Consider the following 18099-nt stretch of genomic DNA (forward strand, 5'->3'; position numbering starts at 1 on the left):
CACTACAACTACAAGTACAACTGCAAATACAAAGCGTTATCATCAGGAGTACACAGACAAGTACACATTACAAAGCAAATAGTTTTGTTTTTGTTGTACTTACCTAACGAAATCTTTGACAAAACAATAAACGGTAAATAGACCGCGATCGCTGAGCACCACATCGGGCTTTAGCACGGGCAAATAGCAAACAAAATGACTGCTCGAAGGATTGCTGCTGCTGCCGCCGCTGCTGCTGTTGTTGCCCGGCGCATGCTGTTGCTGCTGCTGTTGTTGTCGTTGTGGCAAAAGCAATTGTTGTTGTTGTGCTTGCTGTTGCTGTGGTGTTTGCCAGCAATCTACCACACCCGATGTTGTTGTTGCAATTGCAACAACATTACCATCAACAACATCGATTGGCGTGCAATATGACTGTTGCTGTGAGGGTTGTTGTTGCTCATGTTGTTGTTGTTGGTGGTGTTGGTTATGGTGGTGGTTAAGTATGTGGTTAGTGTGGCGTGTTGTTGCTGTGATTGTGGCTGCAGTTGCGCTCGTTGCAATAACAGCAGTTGCTGCAGTGGTGTTCATGTTGGCATGCTGTTCGCAAGTGTTTATTGTTGTGGTTGTTGTGATTGTGGCACGTTGTTGCGTGTCTGGTGCCGATTTACTTGTGGTGGTGTCGTCGCCCAACGGTGTGGACATTGTGCAGCAACATAATTAAGGCGTGCATGTGTGCGTGTTTTGGACACCGTTGTGCTTTTGCGCATGTGTGTGTGTGCAGTTTAGAAGAAAAAAAACACTGCTGATTCGTTTTTAGTTTCCTCAATAAAGTTACAGCGATTTCCCTTTTTCTTAGTAATTTTTTTTTGTGTTTTTCGCTCTTGTAACAGTTAGTCTCCTTTCAGTCTTAATTCAACTGCAATGCTGTTTCATTAAACTCCATACTTACTTCTTTTTTTTTTGATACAACATTTATGCAAACAAAAGTAACTCGTCTGCGCAATCGTAAAGTATGTGTGGTGTTTAGTTTGTATAAGGCCGAATATTTTATAAAATTATAAAAATGAATTTTTTACTGTTTTAACTGTAAAACGTACATAATCACAACAACAAACGTAATATTTAACACAGCATGCGAGTATTTGTTTAGACCAATAGCTTCAAACAACACAAATGGTAGCCAATATTTGATAATCATCACTTTATAATAAACATTTGAGTTATATTTTACTAACGGTAACTAACAGTGCCACTTATCATCGCTAATATCATGGTTATGGGAGAACTAGAGCTTCGTAAATCAAGCTTGAATATATCTATGTGGCATATCTTTCATAATATGTTGGCATATAAGTGGGATAATAAACTATATTTTCTTCAGATTTTTTTTCAAGGAAAATGTTTTTTCATCAATTTTTCAATTTTTTTTAAACGTTCAAACTTTTTTTTTTAATTTTTGAATTTTTTTTTCAAAAGTTTTCCAAAATATTTTTAAACATATACTTTTTGCATACATATACATATAATTTTATATATAGCTTACTAATAATAACAAGAATTCTATACAAAGATGAAAGCATACTTTCAGGAAATTTGGAAACTTTGTAGGGAAGTGGTAAATCTAAGGTCGTCTAAGATACTAAAAGTTTCTTAAAATAATATTCATGAAAAAAGTAAAAGCAATACAACGCTTTTTAAAGTAAAATATAGCAAAAATACCAATAATTGTTATTGTAAGACGAAAATTCAAAAATAAAAGGTGTCATCTCTTACAATGGTCGACAAATATGAACAAGGCAAATGCGGTTTAACTAAAAAATTAGTATGTCTGCAGAAAATTTGAACATACTGTTTCACATAGTTCATTTAAGAAGACCCATATACAAATTTTCTCAGGCATAACTTTCAGAAGATTATATTTGCTATAGACCTGATTTGTCATGAAGTTTGTAAAATCCAGACGAACACGTCGTAGGCGCCTTAAAGTATATATCTAAATGATAATTCACGAATTAGTCTCTCAGTTTTTGAGGTATCGATCTGAAATTATGCGCAAGTATTTTTCTACGCAAGAAACTGCTCAGTCGTCGAAATCGTTGATATCGGACTACTATAGCATTTAGCTGCCATACAAACTGACCAAACAAAATGAAGATAAAGATTCTGCTGGGGTGCTTTCGCAGAAATCATTGGAGCGGAACCGCTTCCTTGAAGCAACAATAGGTCCTTCATCAACTACGTCGACGACATAAAACAATACTGACCGCCATTCACACTGCAGCCATTAACACCTTCACTGACTCCCTCTCAGTAAATGGCGTACTTGGAGTCAAAAAACCTCCAATTGCAGACGACGAGCTCGAGTTGCCGTGAGAATCAATAGTGACCCTTACGTAGCTTCGTTCTGGATACTGTAGCAGGTTAAGTCCCACTTATCCAGAATCGATCCTGGCATATAAAATATATGTCCAGCGTGAAACGAGTCATTAACCACCTCTTTGCATGATTTGCTAACCCTAGACATCTGACACCCCCTCCCTATGGTCCGACCCCGTCGAAACAGCACGTTTGCTGGGCCTACTGTTGCATGACCTCGATGACAACTTATCTAATCCTTATCATCCTAAGGGGGTTTAGTACCCGTTACAACAACAACAAAAATTATTATTAAGAACCCTTATTTCGACTCGAAGGTTTGTTATATCAAATAACGTGCCAAGAAAGAACTAGCAAAACTTAGGGTGAATTCGTTTATAAAACGAAAATTCTTCCAAATCTAAATCATACTCCCCAAAGTAATCCGCGCCCGATAAAACGCACTTTTGCTAACGCATTTTCCATCCCTGATAGCTGTATCGATAGCTGTACCAGAAGTATCAGACCTTTTTCGATTCGGCTTTTATCTCCTCAATCGAGTCCAAAGTTTGAGTTTGTTGGATAGCCAGAGGTCGCACGCAGCCCAATTAGACAAATACCAACGGTTGAGGAACAATATGAGTCGAGTTTTTGAAAAGAAAATGATGAAGAACCAATGCATTATGGCATGGCATGTTTCATTGGAGCGGTTTTGGCACTAATAGACACTTGACGCGTTTGAGACAAAAAACATTATTCAAAATGGTTTGGGTTGAGCCAAAACATATACCAACTTTATTATCGAGGTCTCTAATTGTCAATTTACAATAAGCAAATCTTTGATTTTTTGAACGGCCTTCGGCGGTATTGATGGTTCGTCTTAAAGGCGTTCTCGGCCCGCGTTGACTCGTTGTAGCCTCTATCAACATTTTTTGTGCCATAGTTTGATCTCCGAAGCTCTTCAGCAATATTTTCAACATGTCCGCACAAGAATTACATTGTAATACTCCAGTAACTTTTTGGCATTCGCGAGAGTTTTTCCACAAATTATTCAATTTTATGAAATCAAGAAGAGTTTTCAGTAAAGAAGTTGGCGTAATATCTACTTTTTCCCCGCTTATAATATTTTACTCTAAAAAATGCATATATTTTTCAATTTGAAGCATGAAAAGTTTAAAACGAGGACATAGTCTCACCACTATGAAAAACACGACAATTTTTTTCTATTTCCTCCAGCTATATTCCAAGCTCTACACTTTTTGCCAACATATCACATGCTACAATAGAGCGTTATATGAAACCATACTAATTCATTAGGACAACAATAAGATGGATGTGTAGAAAGTAATACTGTTGGCGTTGCATACATGAGAAAACTGTCAACCGACAAGCGACTGTTGTGCTGACAGTCATTAAAATGCGCTGCAGTCAACGCAACGTTCCAACGGTGTTGATGTTGGCATAATCGTGCCATTTCACCAAGTATACATAAGTATATACAATTATGTATGTATGTATATTGTATGTTGAGTATGTGCAAATATGTGGCATGTATGTAACATGTGTACAATAAGTGACGATGCAGCGTTACCTTCAACAGTTTGTCAGTGAGTGAAAACACCGATATAATTTAAGATGTAAATTGTCGCACTACGAAATTTACTTGCAACAAATGATAATAATAATAGCAACAAAGGTGGCAAAATTAAAAATAACAGCATAACTGCCACAATATATTTATACATAAGTACAATCAAAACTTAAGGGAACTTTGCTGTTGCAAGAAATAATATAAAATCCACAGATATAAAGAAACCACATAAGCAAGGAAACTATAAAACAAACAACAAATATAAATTATTTGCAAATGTCACAGGGTGTACAGTTTTGTTGTACATTTACATATGTACATTAGGGTGAACCAAAAAAAAGCCAAATTTGTCCTTTTTTTGCATCTAGGCTTTTGTTTATAATAAGCCCTAAATCATAAAAAAAAATTAAAATAAAATTATTCGAAAATTATATTTTATTCCCATTTTTTGCCTTTTCAAAGTTTTAAATTTTGAAATTTTAAAAATCTCACTTTGGTAAATTTTTTTAAAGCAAATTTTATGATCTACAAAAATCTACCTATGTATGTATGTATATCGAAACTAGGGATGTTCATTATTTGTATTTTTTAACCCATAAATTTGATAGGTTTACTTTTGGCTCATCCTTATATACATATTTATGAGAAATTATTTAATTTAAACTACTAATTTCAACTCACCCTAATGTAGGTGATAATATGTAATTTAAGTGGGAGGGCTTAAAAGCTCACCGCCAGCTTTTAAAATTAAACTACAAAATTTTCTTCACAGGGTTATTTCTTATTTGCATATTTTAGCCAATGAATTTGAGAATATCACTTTTGACTCATATTAATATAAATTTTTATGAACAATTTTTCATTTATCCCATAATTTTTGGCTCACAATAATATACATATACAAACAGATTATATTACATCGGCACATATTAGTTCGAGCTTATTTTGTTGTTAAGTTACGACGAATGTCATCGTTAAGGACAACACAAATAAAAATAAATATATAAAGGACAAAGGAAATATATGTATAAAGAACACGCCAAGCATAGTTCAGCATTCTCAAATAAAAGAAAGCGTGCATGTTTAACGATTTTTGTGATACAGGGCGTCAATATTTGTAAAAGAAATATTTTTGGCAATAAGTTTCAATTTTATGTAAGCAGTTTTAACTTAAAAATAAATGAAAAAAAAACAATAAAACTAAATTAAAAAAAACAAAAAATATAAAATATTAAAAAAAAAATACAAAGAAATAAAAAATTAAATTAAAATAAATGAAATTAAAATAAATGAAACATAAGATATAAAAAAATGAAAATATAAAAAAAAATAAAAATATAAAAACAAAATTAAAAATAAAAATAATAATAAAAAACTAAAAAAAATAACATTTTTTTTTCAAAAAAAAAAAAATAAAATGAAATTTCTTTGTAAAAACATTGAACCAAATAGTAAAAATATCATTATTTCGATATGGCAGCCCTTTTTACCATTTTTAATTCTTCTGCATTTATTTTGCATACATACATATGTATGTATGTATGTATGTATGTAAATATTTTGCTATATTTGCTTGAGCTAACACTTAAACGCTGCGTGCCAACTGGAAAATGACAAATGGCAAACTAGGTCAATGCAATTTTCCGTTGCATTTTCCGCACGAGTGAAGGAAAAATGAAAACGACGACGCTAGCAATCCTTCACATCACTTTGTAGTAGTGTGTTTTGTGTGCAGTGTGAGGAAATAATGATGGATATGATTATTTTTAAATTGAAGACCTTTATGCACGAAGGAGTATTGACAAGATGAATGCTCAATCAAATAAAATGTTCGTTTTTTTACTAGTGTGTGTATATTAATTTCCTTTTTCACTTCCTGTTTGCACTGCAGGACAGCAAAAATTAATAGAGGAAATGATAAACATTTTTTTCTGTAAGCTTTTGTATAAAGCAGGAAGTCTTTAAGTTCAGCAGGATATTCAACAGAAATATATTACATAAAAAAGCTTCGTATTACTCAAAACCATTGCAATTTTTAACTTTTTCACGAAAATTTTTTAAACTGCGTTCTCGTGATGATACTTTGCATCAAATTAAGCTCAGAAGTTCATGTCGAGCTAGTCTCTCAGCTTTCAATTTTTTTTTTAATTTGGCACACGTTCTTTTCTCACCAAGGAGCTGCTCTTTTGTCGGAACTGTCAATATCGGACCACTAAAGCATATGGCTGCCATACAAACTTAACGGTGAAAATCATTTTCTTGTATGGAAAACTTGTTTATTTGACGAGATATCCTCACGAAATTTGACACGTAGTATCAACCAAGGCAATGCTACAATATCTGAAAAAAATTTTGCGCATCGGACCGTTTGTAGCTGCCTACAAACTGTATAACCAGAACCAACTTCTTGTATGGAAAACTTGTTTATTTGGCGAGATATCTTGACGAACTTGGCCAAGACAAGCCTACAATATCCGTAAAAATTGTCAAAATCGAAGCACTATAGCATATAACTGCCATACAACCGGAAAGATCGGAATTAATTGCTGGTGTGGAAACTTCTTTATTTGTAAAGGGTATTCAAGCTTCAATAAAGTAGAGTTCATGGTTTTTTTGTTTGCACAACAATAAAAACATCGTGTGAATAGGCCAGAAATTGTTTATAGGCTAAAATGTCAATTGTATTTGCATATATGCGCATATACTTATATCTATACATAGTTATGAATAGAAGCGTTAAAATGTAAATGAATGGTGGCAGTGTGGCAATAGAAACGAGTCCTTGAGCAGGATTCACTTATGCCAGCTTAAGAATTGAGCGGCACAATTCAGGCGCTGAAGCGTAGAAGTGTTAAATCGCATAAATAGAAGATGTGCCAAGCCACATAACCGCAACAGCCGCGGCAGCAGCGCACAAGCGCGATAGCATCAGCTGACATGATTGCCACAAGCCACAAAGCAATAAAAAATAAAAATGTACTGTACACTTGCAAAGCATGCAGTCGGCCAACCGCACTATGCAAAACCGACCGAAGCCTGTGACGCACTGCCCTAACGAGCTGCAGCCACTTCAGCAATCCTTAGGTGTCGGGCATAGCCACCTGCCACACGTGCAGATAGCAGTACGAAAAGCAAAAAAAAAATGTTTAAGAACATAAAGGGGGCAATAAAAGCAGCTAAGAAAATATGTAATGGAGAGCACAAAGAATACAAATTGTGGCAGGCACATATGCGCATATAATAGCAATCGACTTGGCAACTTGCGGCAATGAAAGACATAAGGCATGCATGCCACATACGCATACAAACACACATGCATGCTTGCATTAGCGAATATGTTGCGCTTATTATACGCAGCGAATTTTATGCGATTCTCGTTCGGTGCACGCGCACGTGCCAAACAACAACTATGCGCCCTATATAAGCGTGCAAATGCTTTGGTTTGTGTATGGGCGCGTTGAGTTTAGTTTAGTGCGTTTTTAGAGAATTTCGTGCAACCTTGACCTGAAAACGTACTTGTATCTCAAGTTTTGCCTTGTCATCTAGCAGCAACTGAGTTCCTGTGCTCATGCTTGTATGCATAAATACATATGTATGTATACAATAGCATAGCAAATGATATGCTACAAGCAAGTATTCAGCCATCCAAACGTCAGATGTTTTAGTGACGAATGTCTTTTAATGTGATAATATAGTGTTGTAAGGCTTCAAAGCGCGCCATAAGATAAATACTTGGTGGATTTAGATGGGTGCTGTCGCTGCTGCTAGTCTCAGCAGTTTGTCTCTGCCGCTTTAACATAGTACGTATGTACGTACATAAATAATGCATAAAACAACAAAAAAACTTTAACCGAAGCTAGAATGCCCTTCACAAATAAAATAGTTTCCTATAAAAACTTGATTTTGTTTGTTCAGTTTGTATGACAGCTAATGCTATAGTGAACCGATCTGGAAAAGACATTTGGATATTGCAGCGTTGCTTTGAATAAATAAATTACGCTGAATTTCGTGAAGATACCTTGTCAAATAAAAAAGTTTTACATACAAGAATTTGATTTTTTCACACAGTTTGTATGGCAGCTATATGTTATAGGCTTTCGATCCGAACAATTTCTTCAGATATTGTAGCGCTACATCGAAAAATAATATATACCAGATTTCGTAAAGATATCTTGTAAAATAAAAAGTTTTCCATACAAGAACTTGATTTTTATCATACAGTTTTTTTGATAGCTATATGCTATAGCGTTCCGATATCAGCGATTTAGACAAATGAGCAGCTTCTTGGCTAGAAAAGGACTTGTGCAAAATTGCGCAGCGATATCTCAAAAACAGAGACTTCTTCGCGTATATGCCCAAATCTACTCAGACTTGCCACGCTGATTATTTAAATATATTTTCTAGAAACTCCGACATTTTCGTGTGTGCGTTTCAAACTTCATGGCAAACTTAATATAAGTGTACACCATTGTGGGTATAAAAACACTCCGTAGTTCAAAACCACCCAAGTGTCTGCCTAAAGCTTCCCACCGCAAGTTAAATACACGCATTTTCTACATGCTACTTCTGTTGCTACATTCTCAAAGTTCAGCGAGTGCGCGCTTTATCGGAAAATTGTTGAGGGAAAATGATTTTCCAAATGCCTGTCACGTATTACTTGAGTTTTTGGGCGCCAAAAGACTGTGGCGACAGCGTGTATGGCGTCGTCCAACAGCGTGGCAGTGTCTTTCTGGCATTAACAGTGGGAAACAACAGCTGTTATTGTTTTTGTAGCGGACACCAGACAAATCTAATACATATAAGTACTATGTCGCGTCCAATTCAAGCATTTAGCTTCTGCTGGAATGCGAATTAGATTTCCATTATACATATGTATATATTCGATCGTAAATAGTTCGTAAATACATTTTCGGTAACTCGCCAATTGCATTGGGGACATAAATAGTAGAAAATTTACTTTCTTTGTTAGGTTTTTGATGGTATTGACAGGGAATCATTTACTATGTCCTATTGCTAAAGTCTAACCTCATGTATTGAGAATTGACTACTGTCAACGAATGAACTGCCTGAAAGAAGCAATCGCCAGCTATGGTGAGACTATGGATCTAAAACCAGTTTCGAGCGTTTTTTAAAGCTTTGGACTCATAATCCCTAAGCCAAAATTGTTTGAAACGATTGAATATTTCCCGTATATGCGATTTTATAGAAAAAAATCGACGCACTCTAATGTACATATGTATGCACAAATGTATACATATATCATACAACGGATTTCAGCCTCATTTACAGCGAAACCTAATAAAAGTATAATAAGTGTATCTTTCGATGACATAATTAGAAAATTGTATCGACGTAACCGATATTATTAATCTAACGGATTTCGTTCAATTAAAAATATTTGGAGATTAGATCACTTCATTTAATTGCTATTAGCTTTGACATCATAAATGTAACGCTTCATCAGACACTCACTCATAGTCGCAGAAGTTTTTTTACGTCAACAAAAAAAAATATTTGTTTTTTATTTTTCCTTGTATAGATACTGATGACACTGTAATATACCTTATGCGACAAAGCTATGAATACTTCACTACATATAAGATTTTATTAGGTGAAAAGCCAAAATCTGCAGAATTAAGCCTTGACTTGCGAAAACTGAATTTTCAGGATAATTTTAATGAACTGGGTTGCGGCAAAATGACAGACAAATATTCTAGGACCAAGCTAACAATCCAAAAAGTAATAAAAAATTACAAGAAAGAAGGTAGACTGGAGAGCGTGTGATCAGGTCGCTCAAGGGAAACCACTGCTCACGAAGAGACTAAAATAATCAGAGAAAGGAAGAAAGACCCGACTATTTCAGCTCGGACTTCAGATCAATGTTTCTGAGCGAACAATTCAGCGGTAAATCCGAGAAAATAGTTATTTCAGCCACTACAAGATCAAAAAGTCGTTCAACAGCAAAATTAATTTGAAGGCACGATTGAAATTTGCCAAACAAATTCCGCCAAATTTTTGGAAACAAGTAATTTGGAGTGATGAAAGCAGATGCAGATTTTGGTACAACAATACGAAAGATAGGCGAACAAGTCATGAGAGGCTTCAAAGTAAATGCTTCTTTAGTACCATAAAGTTCGGAGGTAGCAATATTTTAGTTTGGGGTTGCTTTCGTTACAGTGGTATATCAAATCGGGTAGTGGTTGAAGGCAAAATGATGGGAGAATCCTACGAACAGATGCTGCGTAGAGCCCGTAGCACAAAAAATGAGTTTACAAAATAACTTTATATACCAGAAAGACAATGACCCCAAACTCCTTCCATGGCCTGCCCAAAGACCTGATCTAAATTCTATTGAGCATTTATGGCAACATTTGGTGGGTAAGCTTGGCCGATCTACTGTGCATTAGCCCTAACCTTCAAAGTCGCGTGTATAAATTTGACAGCTGTCGGATCATTAGTTTGTGAGTTATAGCTTTTTGAGTGAAGCAACTTTTGTTATTGTGAAAAATGGATAAAAAGGAATTCCACGTCTTAATAAAATATTGCTTTTTGAAGGGAAAAAATGTAGTTAAAGCAAAAACTTGTCTTGATGACGAGGTTCCGGGCACTGTCTCAAGAAAATCAACCAGCAAGAATTGGTATGCTAAGTTTAGACGTGATGAACACCGAAGACGGTGAACGCAGTGGACGTCCAAAAGAGGTTGTTACCGATGAAAACACCAAAAAAGTCGACAACAAAATCTGGATGACCGTAAAGGGAAGTTGTTAGAGATAGCATGCAGTCTAAAGTTATCAACTGAATGTGTAGATCATATCATTCAAGAATAAAAAATAAAAGAAAGTCCTATTTCACCAAAACAATGCACCGTGTCATAAGTCAGTGAAAACGATGGCAAAAAAAACATGAACTGGTGTTTAAGTTGCTTCCACATCTTCTGTTTTTTACAGATCTGGCACCCAGCGACTATTTTCTGTTCTCAGATCTCAAAAGAATGCACGCTGGGAAGAAATTTTCGTGGTATGAAGAGGTGTTAGCCGAAACTGAGGTCTATTTTGAAGCAAAGCCCAAATCGTACTCCAAAAATTGTATCGAAAAGTTAGAGGGACGCTAAATCTGTTTATTACCCTTGAAGGGAAGTACGTTAAAAAAACGAATTTTTCCAAACAAATGTGTTTTACTATGATAGGCCGTGGACTTTTAAAGTGACTTGTTACACTAACTGCGCAGCTTAAAGTTTCACAGCACTGTTATAAGTTTTCCGCCTTCATAAGTGTTGACGTGATGAGTAGCTACTCAACGACAATCAAACCGAGTTGATACGCCTCCCCAGCAGAAGAAACTTCATACAACTATTTAAGTAGTATGTACGTTCCCTCCTATTTATGAGGGATGTTAAGTAATGTGAGTTATGCCAAGAAAAAAAAACATGTTGCCAGTAAAACAAAAAATCGAAAACATCAAAAAGCACGTTTACAAAGAGCTTAGAAACTTTTAAAGAGTTTGAGACTTAAAAGCTAACTGAAAAGAAACTTGGTTCAGCTAACTGCTTGATTTTAGTACAGTCAAGTGAAAAAAAAACAGTTAGCAAGTATGCAAAGTGTTTGGGTTTTGATACAACATTTGTAAGCAATACTGTTTATAAGTGGGTCAATATTCATGTGGATGCAAAGTTGGGAATAAATAAGAAATAAGTAATACTCATGGTGGAAGAAAGTGTGGTGCATGTGTTAGAGCAGGAAACGTTCTGTTGTTGAAATATGTATATAACAGTGATACTTTACATATGTATACTTAGTAGTTGAAGAATATATTTATTTGGCACTTTTTCATATACATATATAGTATATGACGTCATCACAGTAGCGCAGTGGCAGCATGGAAAGTTTATCATACGCCGTGTCAGTTCTTGGTTTACGCTTTCAACTATCAGGCTAGCAATTTATGAATACATCAAATGTTGGCAAGCGCTTTTGTTCTCAAGCCACGACTCAGCGGAATATGTTTCGCCATTCTTTCTTTGAAATTTTCGGTTTATTCTCACACTTTAACCTTTCTGGTTGGCGCTGCGCGATTTGCGTGACAAAAGCTGCTTTGTTTCTTCTATTTTTCTGCTGCGTTTGAACACTTAGTTTCGGGTATCAAAAATGTGGCATGCTTACACAAAAGATTGCCAGAGCAGAAACTATTTTTGGCAAGTGCCCGAGGCAATGTTATGCTAAACAATGACGTTAGCTTCGTGTTTATTGTGTGTGTGTTGGATTAATTTACATTTCTGTGTGTAGCCGATATTTGTAGAGGAGGAAATAAGCATTTAACAAAATAGTTTTTTCGGAAAATTTTATATAGTTTGAAGATAATTCATTGATAGTTCGTTTTTGTATAATATATATGTATGACGGTTGTTTCCCTGTCAGTGTAACGAAGGTTCTGCGTATAAGGTAACCCGAGAGGGAGGTGCCATCACAGCACACATATATACGAGGGTCACCACTTATTTGGCGGGATTTGGCAACCCTAGTGTTGCAATTTGGCATATCACAACTTTATCGTAGAGTTGAACATATTTTATGTTATAGATAATCATAACATTCTGATATACTAGCCCCATTTTTATTATTACAGTAACTTAAAATAATCTCCTCGGCCAGAAAATGGAATTAAATAGCTCCATCACGATTTTTGGAACCAGTGTTTATCGATGATATGGTCGAAGTCGTTGATATCCCAACTAGAGTGGCAAAATGGCTTCGACAATTGGTTCAAACACATTCGAAAGTGTATAGATCTCAAGGAAGAATATTTTGAAAAACGATAAAGCGATGTTTTAGAATAATAATCTATTTTCTTTATCAGGTAAAGTGTATAAAACCTTCGGTTTCTTTGGTTCCATTTTACATATTACTTATGTAAGAAATTTTTTTTGTCACGCTTTGGTCTTCTGGTTACAGAATATAAGATTCGTCGCAGACTTGGATTCTGTTGAAGTTTATTTCCCCGTTTTTCATAAAAACTAAAACTATTCTTTTGCAGATCTTAGAAACCTCTTTTAAATATAAAAACTCTAAAACAACGGTTACGAAGTAAATAAATCGAATTTTGTTTTCAGTAAATTTTATGAAATAAGCTTAAAATTCAAAAAAAATTTTATGAAAAATCATGTACAAATGTAGAAAATATAATATAATACTGAATTTGGTAACAAGAAATTTATAACAGTACACTTTTTCCATGCAACACAATATATGTATTTACATATTAAACAAATCAGTTCTCATATAGTTTTGACAGCAACTTCGAACAAATACATACATATATAATGGTATGATGTGTCAAAAATAAAAAAGAGTTTACAGTCTTTGCCCTTAATAACTGGATTTATAACAACGTCTAACAGGCAGGAGTACGCAGGGACACAATTTGATTCACTTAACGCTAAGCTAAGTCCTAATGCGTTCATTTGATTTTAAGAGGAGTATTCTAGTCTAAAAAAATTTAAATCTTTTTTTCATATTTTTATGGTTTAGTTTATCAGGAATATCTGCCATGAATGATTTTTGAAAATTCAAATTATTTTTAAAGTTATAGCGTGTTCGGTTTGAGCACAACGTAAAGCTTTTAATGTGTTTTACTCAAAATCACTTTTTAGGTTGCGATCGTAACGATATCTCTAGTTCCAAACAGTCGATTTTTGGTAGCAATATTTTTTAAATATTACTAAACTTTTAAACCAACAAGAACTGTTATTTTCAAATTTCTTATAATTAAAAAAAAATCGAAAAAGTTGAAAACTAGTGAAAAATTTAACATTATTTTTGAGCAGCCGACATTTTATGTTAGAAAAAGTTTGTTTAGTCAAAAATTTCATTTAATTTTTTTATTAATTGCCAAAATTCCAGCGTTCGAGCATCTAAACTAGAATAACCCCTTAAAATTTTTTTGTTTAAAACATAAAAATACGAAACGAAAATGAATTTTGCTGAAATAAGAAAGCATACTTTCAAATTACATTACCTTTTTATAAAAATATTCCCGTTATTGAATGCAATTTCTAAGTTGCTTTTGTTTTCCATAAATGTTGTTTTTGTTTTATTGGCAACAGCAGATGATCTAGACGTCGTAAAAATAAACGAAGTAACGCGCGAAGACAAAATTCGAGTGTTCAATAAAATTTCAAATAAAACCAAAAAATTTCGGCGATGCGACGTAGGATTATAGGTGGCGTTAAGCAACGAAATGTGTTGGCGGGGTGACAGAGCGCGTGTCGAAATAATTTAGAGTTGTGTTGAAGATGTTGAACTATCAAACAGTTAGTTAACTGTGTTCATTTACTTTATTTTATTCTTTGTTTGGAGGCACTAAACGGTTGGCTTGATTGGTTGAACGCTTGGGCGGTTTGTAGGGACTTGAGCAGTGCAGATTTGTGCTCCTCGTTAATGTAGTAGCGCAAACAATGACGGAGCTGTCGGCAATTATGACACACAGTAAGATACAGTTACACTGGGTAGACCTAAAATAAAGTATGCTTGCGTTGGTTGTACGGAAAGTAAACGAAGTAGATTTGCAGTTTTGGGGTAATGCGTAGGCGCTGCTTTCTTGCTTTGTGTGCGCTTTAAATGTGTAGTGTTAGTTTTCGATTTTATAGCTTTGAAGAACTCGCTTAACTTCCCTTTGGCATCAAGAGCGACGATTGGTTAGCACAATAAACTAGTGGGTGGGTATGTGCTTCGTAAAATGCTTGATTTTGGTGGTATTACGAAAAATTGCTAAATTATTTCCACTGTTTTGGGTTTGTTCTTGTGTTTTGCGCTTTATTTGTGGCACACTTTTACGAGCACTTGATGTGCGATTTAATTTTTATGTGGCGTGAAATTTACCGCCCACCTAATAGTTTACTTTGACGTTTTATTTGAAAAATATTTTGTGTGTGTTTCTAGGTGTTTCTGACACTTTCACTTGTTTGAAATTTATTGGAAGCTTCTTTTTATTATTTTTTCACTTTTCAGATTTTATTATATTATTTTTTTTTGTCTTTTATTTTTGGCTTTTGGTTTTTATTTATTATTTATTTTTATTTTTTTCACTTTTCAGATTTTATTCTAATTTTTTCCTTGTTATTTTTTATTATTATTATTTTTTTAATTTATATTTTTTTATTTTTTATTTTTTTATTTTTAATTTTTATTTATTTTGTTTTTTTTTTAATAAATATTTGCTGTCCCAGTTTATTTCACCTTTTTTATTGATTTTTTTTTTTTTTTATTAAATATAAAAAATATTTTTTAATTTCGAAATTAATTTTTAGTGACTTTTTACACTAACAACTCTGCTTAAGACAGCGCTCTAATATAATTTTATTTATTATAACCGAAATTTTTTATACTATAACTCAATTTTTGTAAATCGCTTTTTATGTTACTTTTTCATTACTTTTTCAACATTTACCTTTTTATTGCTTTTTGCAATATTTACAGCTTTTACATTTACTGCGCGCTTAGCAACAAATTAGTTGCTGATTATTTTTAATTTTTTTTCTGTTTTTTGTACTCTGAATTTTGCTTCGCATTCGCTTTTTATTATCTTTTTCCAACTCGCTCGTGGTTTTATTTTTTATTTCGTGCGTTCGTGCGTATTTTCTGCGTATGTTTTCTTTGGATTTTTAAACTTTTATTGCTTTTATGAATATTTCGGTGCCTTTCTTGCTTTCACGCAGCACTATAATTTTCTACACAATTTTTATTTGTAGCTATTTTCCTCTGTTTTCAATGCCCCATATACATATATACACTGCTTATATTTTACACGTTTACCGACGATTATTTCGTAATTTGTGTTTGCTTCCTGAAGTTTTGCGTATTTTATTGATTGCAGTGGTGTTTCTTCTTTTTTATTTTTTGCGTAGTATACGAGAAAAAAGCGCGGTATTTTCTTTTGTATATAAATAAAATTGAATATATTTTACTTTTTTACAATTTATATATTATTATTTTTTTTATATATATTTAATTTGCAAAACTTTGCTTCTAATATTAATAAATTTGTGTATTTTGGTTGCTTGTTGGTGGATAGTATGAAGCCAAAGTGTATATTGACAGGCCGAGCGACGAGCGTAGCTTCTCAGCGTAGAGGTTGAGAGTCGTAGTGGTGGCCAAAGCAAAATACGCTTTGCAGTGCTGCCACTTTTCCGAGCGCTGTCACAAACATTTTCTTTTTTCCCATGCGCTAACAACGCTCTGCTGTACAATATATGTAAATATGTATGTATAACGGCACTCTCGCTGGCTGTTCGTCTCATTTGTTGGCTTGTAACGTTCTGGTGTATTTTTGTGCAGCCAAAATGGCTACTCACTGAAAAAGCGTTTTCATTGAGGAACACTGAGGCACGACGACGACCACTTCCACAACACCGATGACGGCGGCCATGAGACGGCGACTAGTCTCGTTTCGACTATTTTGCATGCCAAATTGTATGAGGGAGGGTGTGCAATGTGCTGGGAAAGATGCTTGCGTACACACATATGAGTAGATGAAATAAGCAAGCGCTTTGATTCACTTGCCATTTGTAATTGCGAGAGCTTCGAAACTTAAACAATGCCCAGATACGAGTACATACAGATATGTACTAACAGTATTAAAGTACGAGTATGTGGTTTCGTTGGTTGGCAGCAGCTTGTGTGTAGTGGCAGTTGTGAACCAGCTAGCCAAGTTGGCAAGCTGACCGACCAGGCCAGGTCAGTTTAAGGCAGCGCATGTCATTACAACAACGTTGCCGCCACAGCACTCATATAGCCATGTGACAAGCAGTGTTGAGAGCTGAGCTGTGCGCTTTGCATTTGCTTGCTTGAGAGTTACTGTTGGTTGTTGGTTAGTGAGCTGCTCAAAGGAACGCGCTGCCTCACCCTGCCCATCACACTGTTTAACGCAGGGGTTGTGGGTGCCGTTGCTGTTGGTGTTGTTTTACATGGTTCTCTGCGTTTTACAAGCGCCTTGAGGTAGCTTGCTTCTTGTGTCAGAATGTATGATTTTTCTGTAATAGCTTGTTTCTGTACATTTTGCTTTTGAATTGCAGACGCTCAGTTTATGTGGTTTCTGCACAGCATGTGTGCTGTATAACCCAGCAATATCATAAGAGACTTTAGGTTGAGCTCCCCGGGCAGTTTGTTGGCAGCACTGAAGTTGCTGCGTTTGGTATTTATGAAAGCAAGGTTTGATTTTTGGTTTATATAGAAAAAAATCTTAAATAATTTGAAGTCCATATCGATCTTGAGAAAGCTTTGCTTCTTTAAAAAGAAATCTTCAATGGCCTATATGTATGTATATAGTTGTAACAGTTTTGAGTTCAAAATCTTAAATTTTTGATATCTAACATTAGACAGCTCAAAAATTTCAAATCAGATGCCAAAGCGGTACTCGAAAATGTCAAATCGAATATTATAAACGTATGTACATACATACATACATATAATAGGGTGGGTAAAAAAAATGAAATTTTTTTTCGCATGCTACTTGAAACAAATTTTGAGATCTACATATATTTGTATAACAAAAAAAGAAATTAAACATTAGGGTGGGACAAAAAAAAATTTTTTTTGCTTGTTATTTTGTAAAATAGGACGCTACACACCGCCGAGAAAGACTCTCCAAGTATGAGCTCTTAATTACAACGGGAACGTCTTATAGTTTTTAACTTTTTTCTTATTATCAGTTAGAAAAATTCAAATATCGCTTCTAACTATTTAAAAAATATTTCGTTTAAGAGCTCATAGGTGAAGAGACTTCCGCAGACATATCTAAGCACCTAATTTGTAGAGCCCCAAGGGGGGAAAAATATAATATTTTTATTACCAACCCTAATGTATATATTTTTTGAGACCCAATATTCCAACTAAATGTATCATATGGAGATCTATATTTGTATGATAACAGCAAAAAATTAAAAATTGTATACGTATATTAGGGTGGGTAAAAAACCGAAATTTGTATTCACTTGGTGCTTGGTAGAAAAATTTAAATCCCGCTTCTAACTACTTAAGAAATATTTCGTTTAAGAGCCCACGGCACGAAAAATATATTCTGATTTTATTACACACCCTAATGTATATATTATTTAATACCTTATATTCTAACCAAGCAAAAAGAGGAATAAAATATATAGTAGATATATGTATATTTATAC

General features: G+C 34.4%; 2 protein-coding genes across 7 annotated transcripts in view; both read right to left on the bottom strand.

Annotated features, from left to right (window-relative positions):
* The window catches only part of LOC126753518 (protein bunched, class 2/F/G isoform), a 228873-nt gene that overhangs the window by 125005 nt on the left and 85769 nt on the right, over positions 1–18099 (bottom strand). The window lies entirely within an intron of this gene.
* On the bottom strand, positions 100–17138 carry LOC126753520 (nuclear transcription factor Y subunit beta-like). The gene is made up of 2 exons (XM_050465031.1): positions 13938–17138; positions 100–895 (listed from the first exon to the last, which is right to left on the bottom strand). Exon 2 carries the CDS (start codon positions 679–681, stop codon positions 100–102), a length of 582 nt encoding a protein of 193 aa, XP_050320988.1. The 5' UTR covers positions 682–895; positions 13938–17138.

The sequence above is a fragment of the Bactrocera neohumeralis genome, chromosome 3, assembly GCF_024586455.1.
Source record: "Bactrocera neohumeralis isolate Rockhampton chromosome 3, APGP_CSIRO_Bneo_wtdbg2-racon-allhic-juicebox.fasta_v2, whole genome shotgun sequence".
Classification (NCBI taxonomy): Eukaryota; Metazoa; Arthropoda; class Insecta; order Diptera; family Tephritidae; genus Bactrocera; species Bactrocera neohumeralis.

Coding starts and splice junctions, on each gene's coding strand:
- LOC126753520 (XM_050465031.1), bottom strand. CDS start 681: ATGTCCACACCGTTGGGCGACGACACCACCACAAGTAAATCGGCACCA.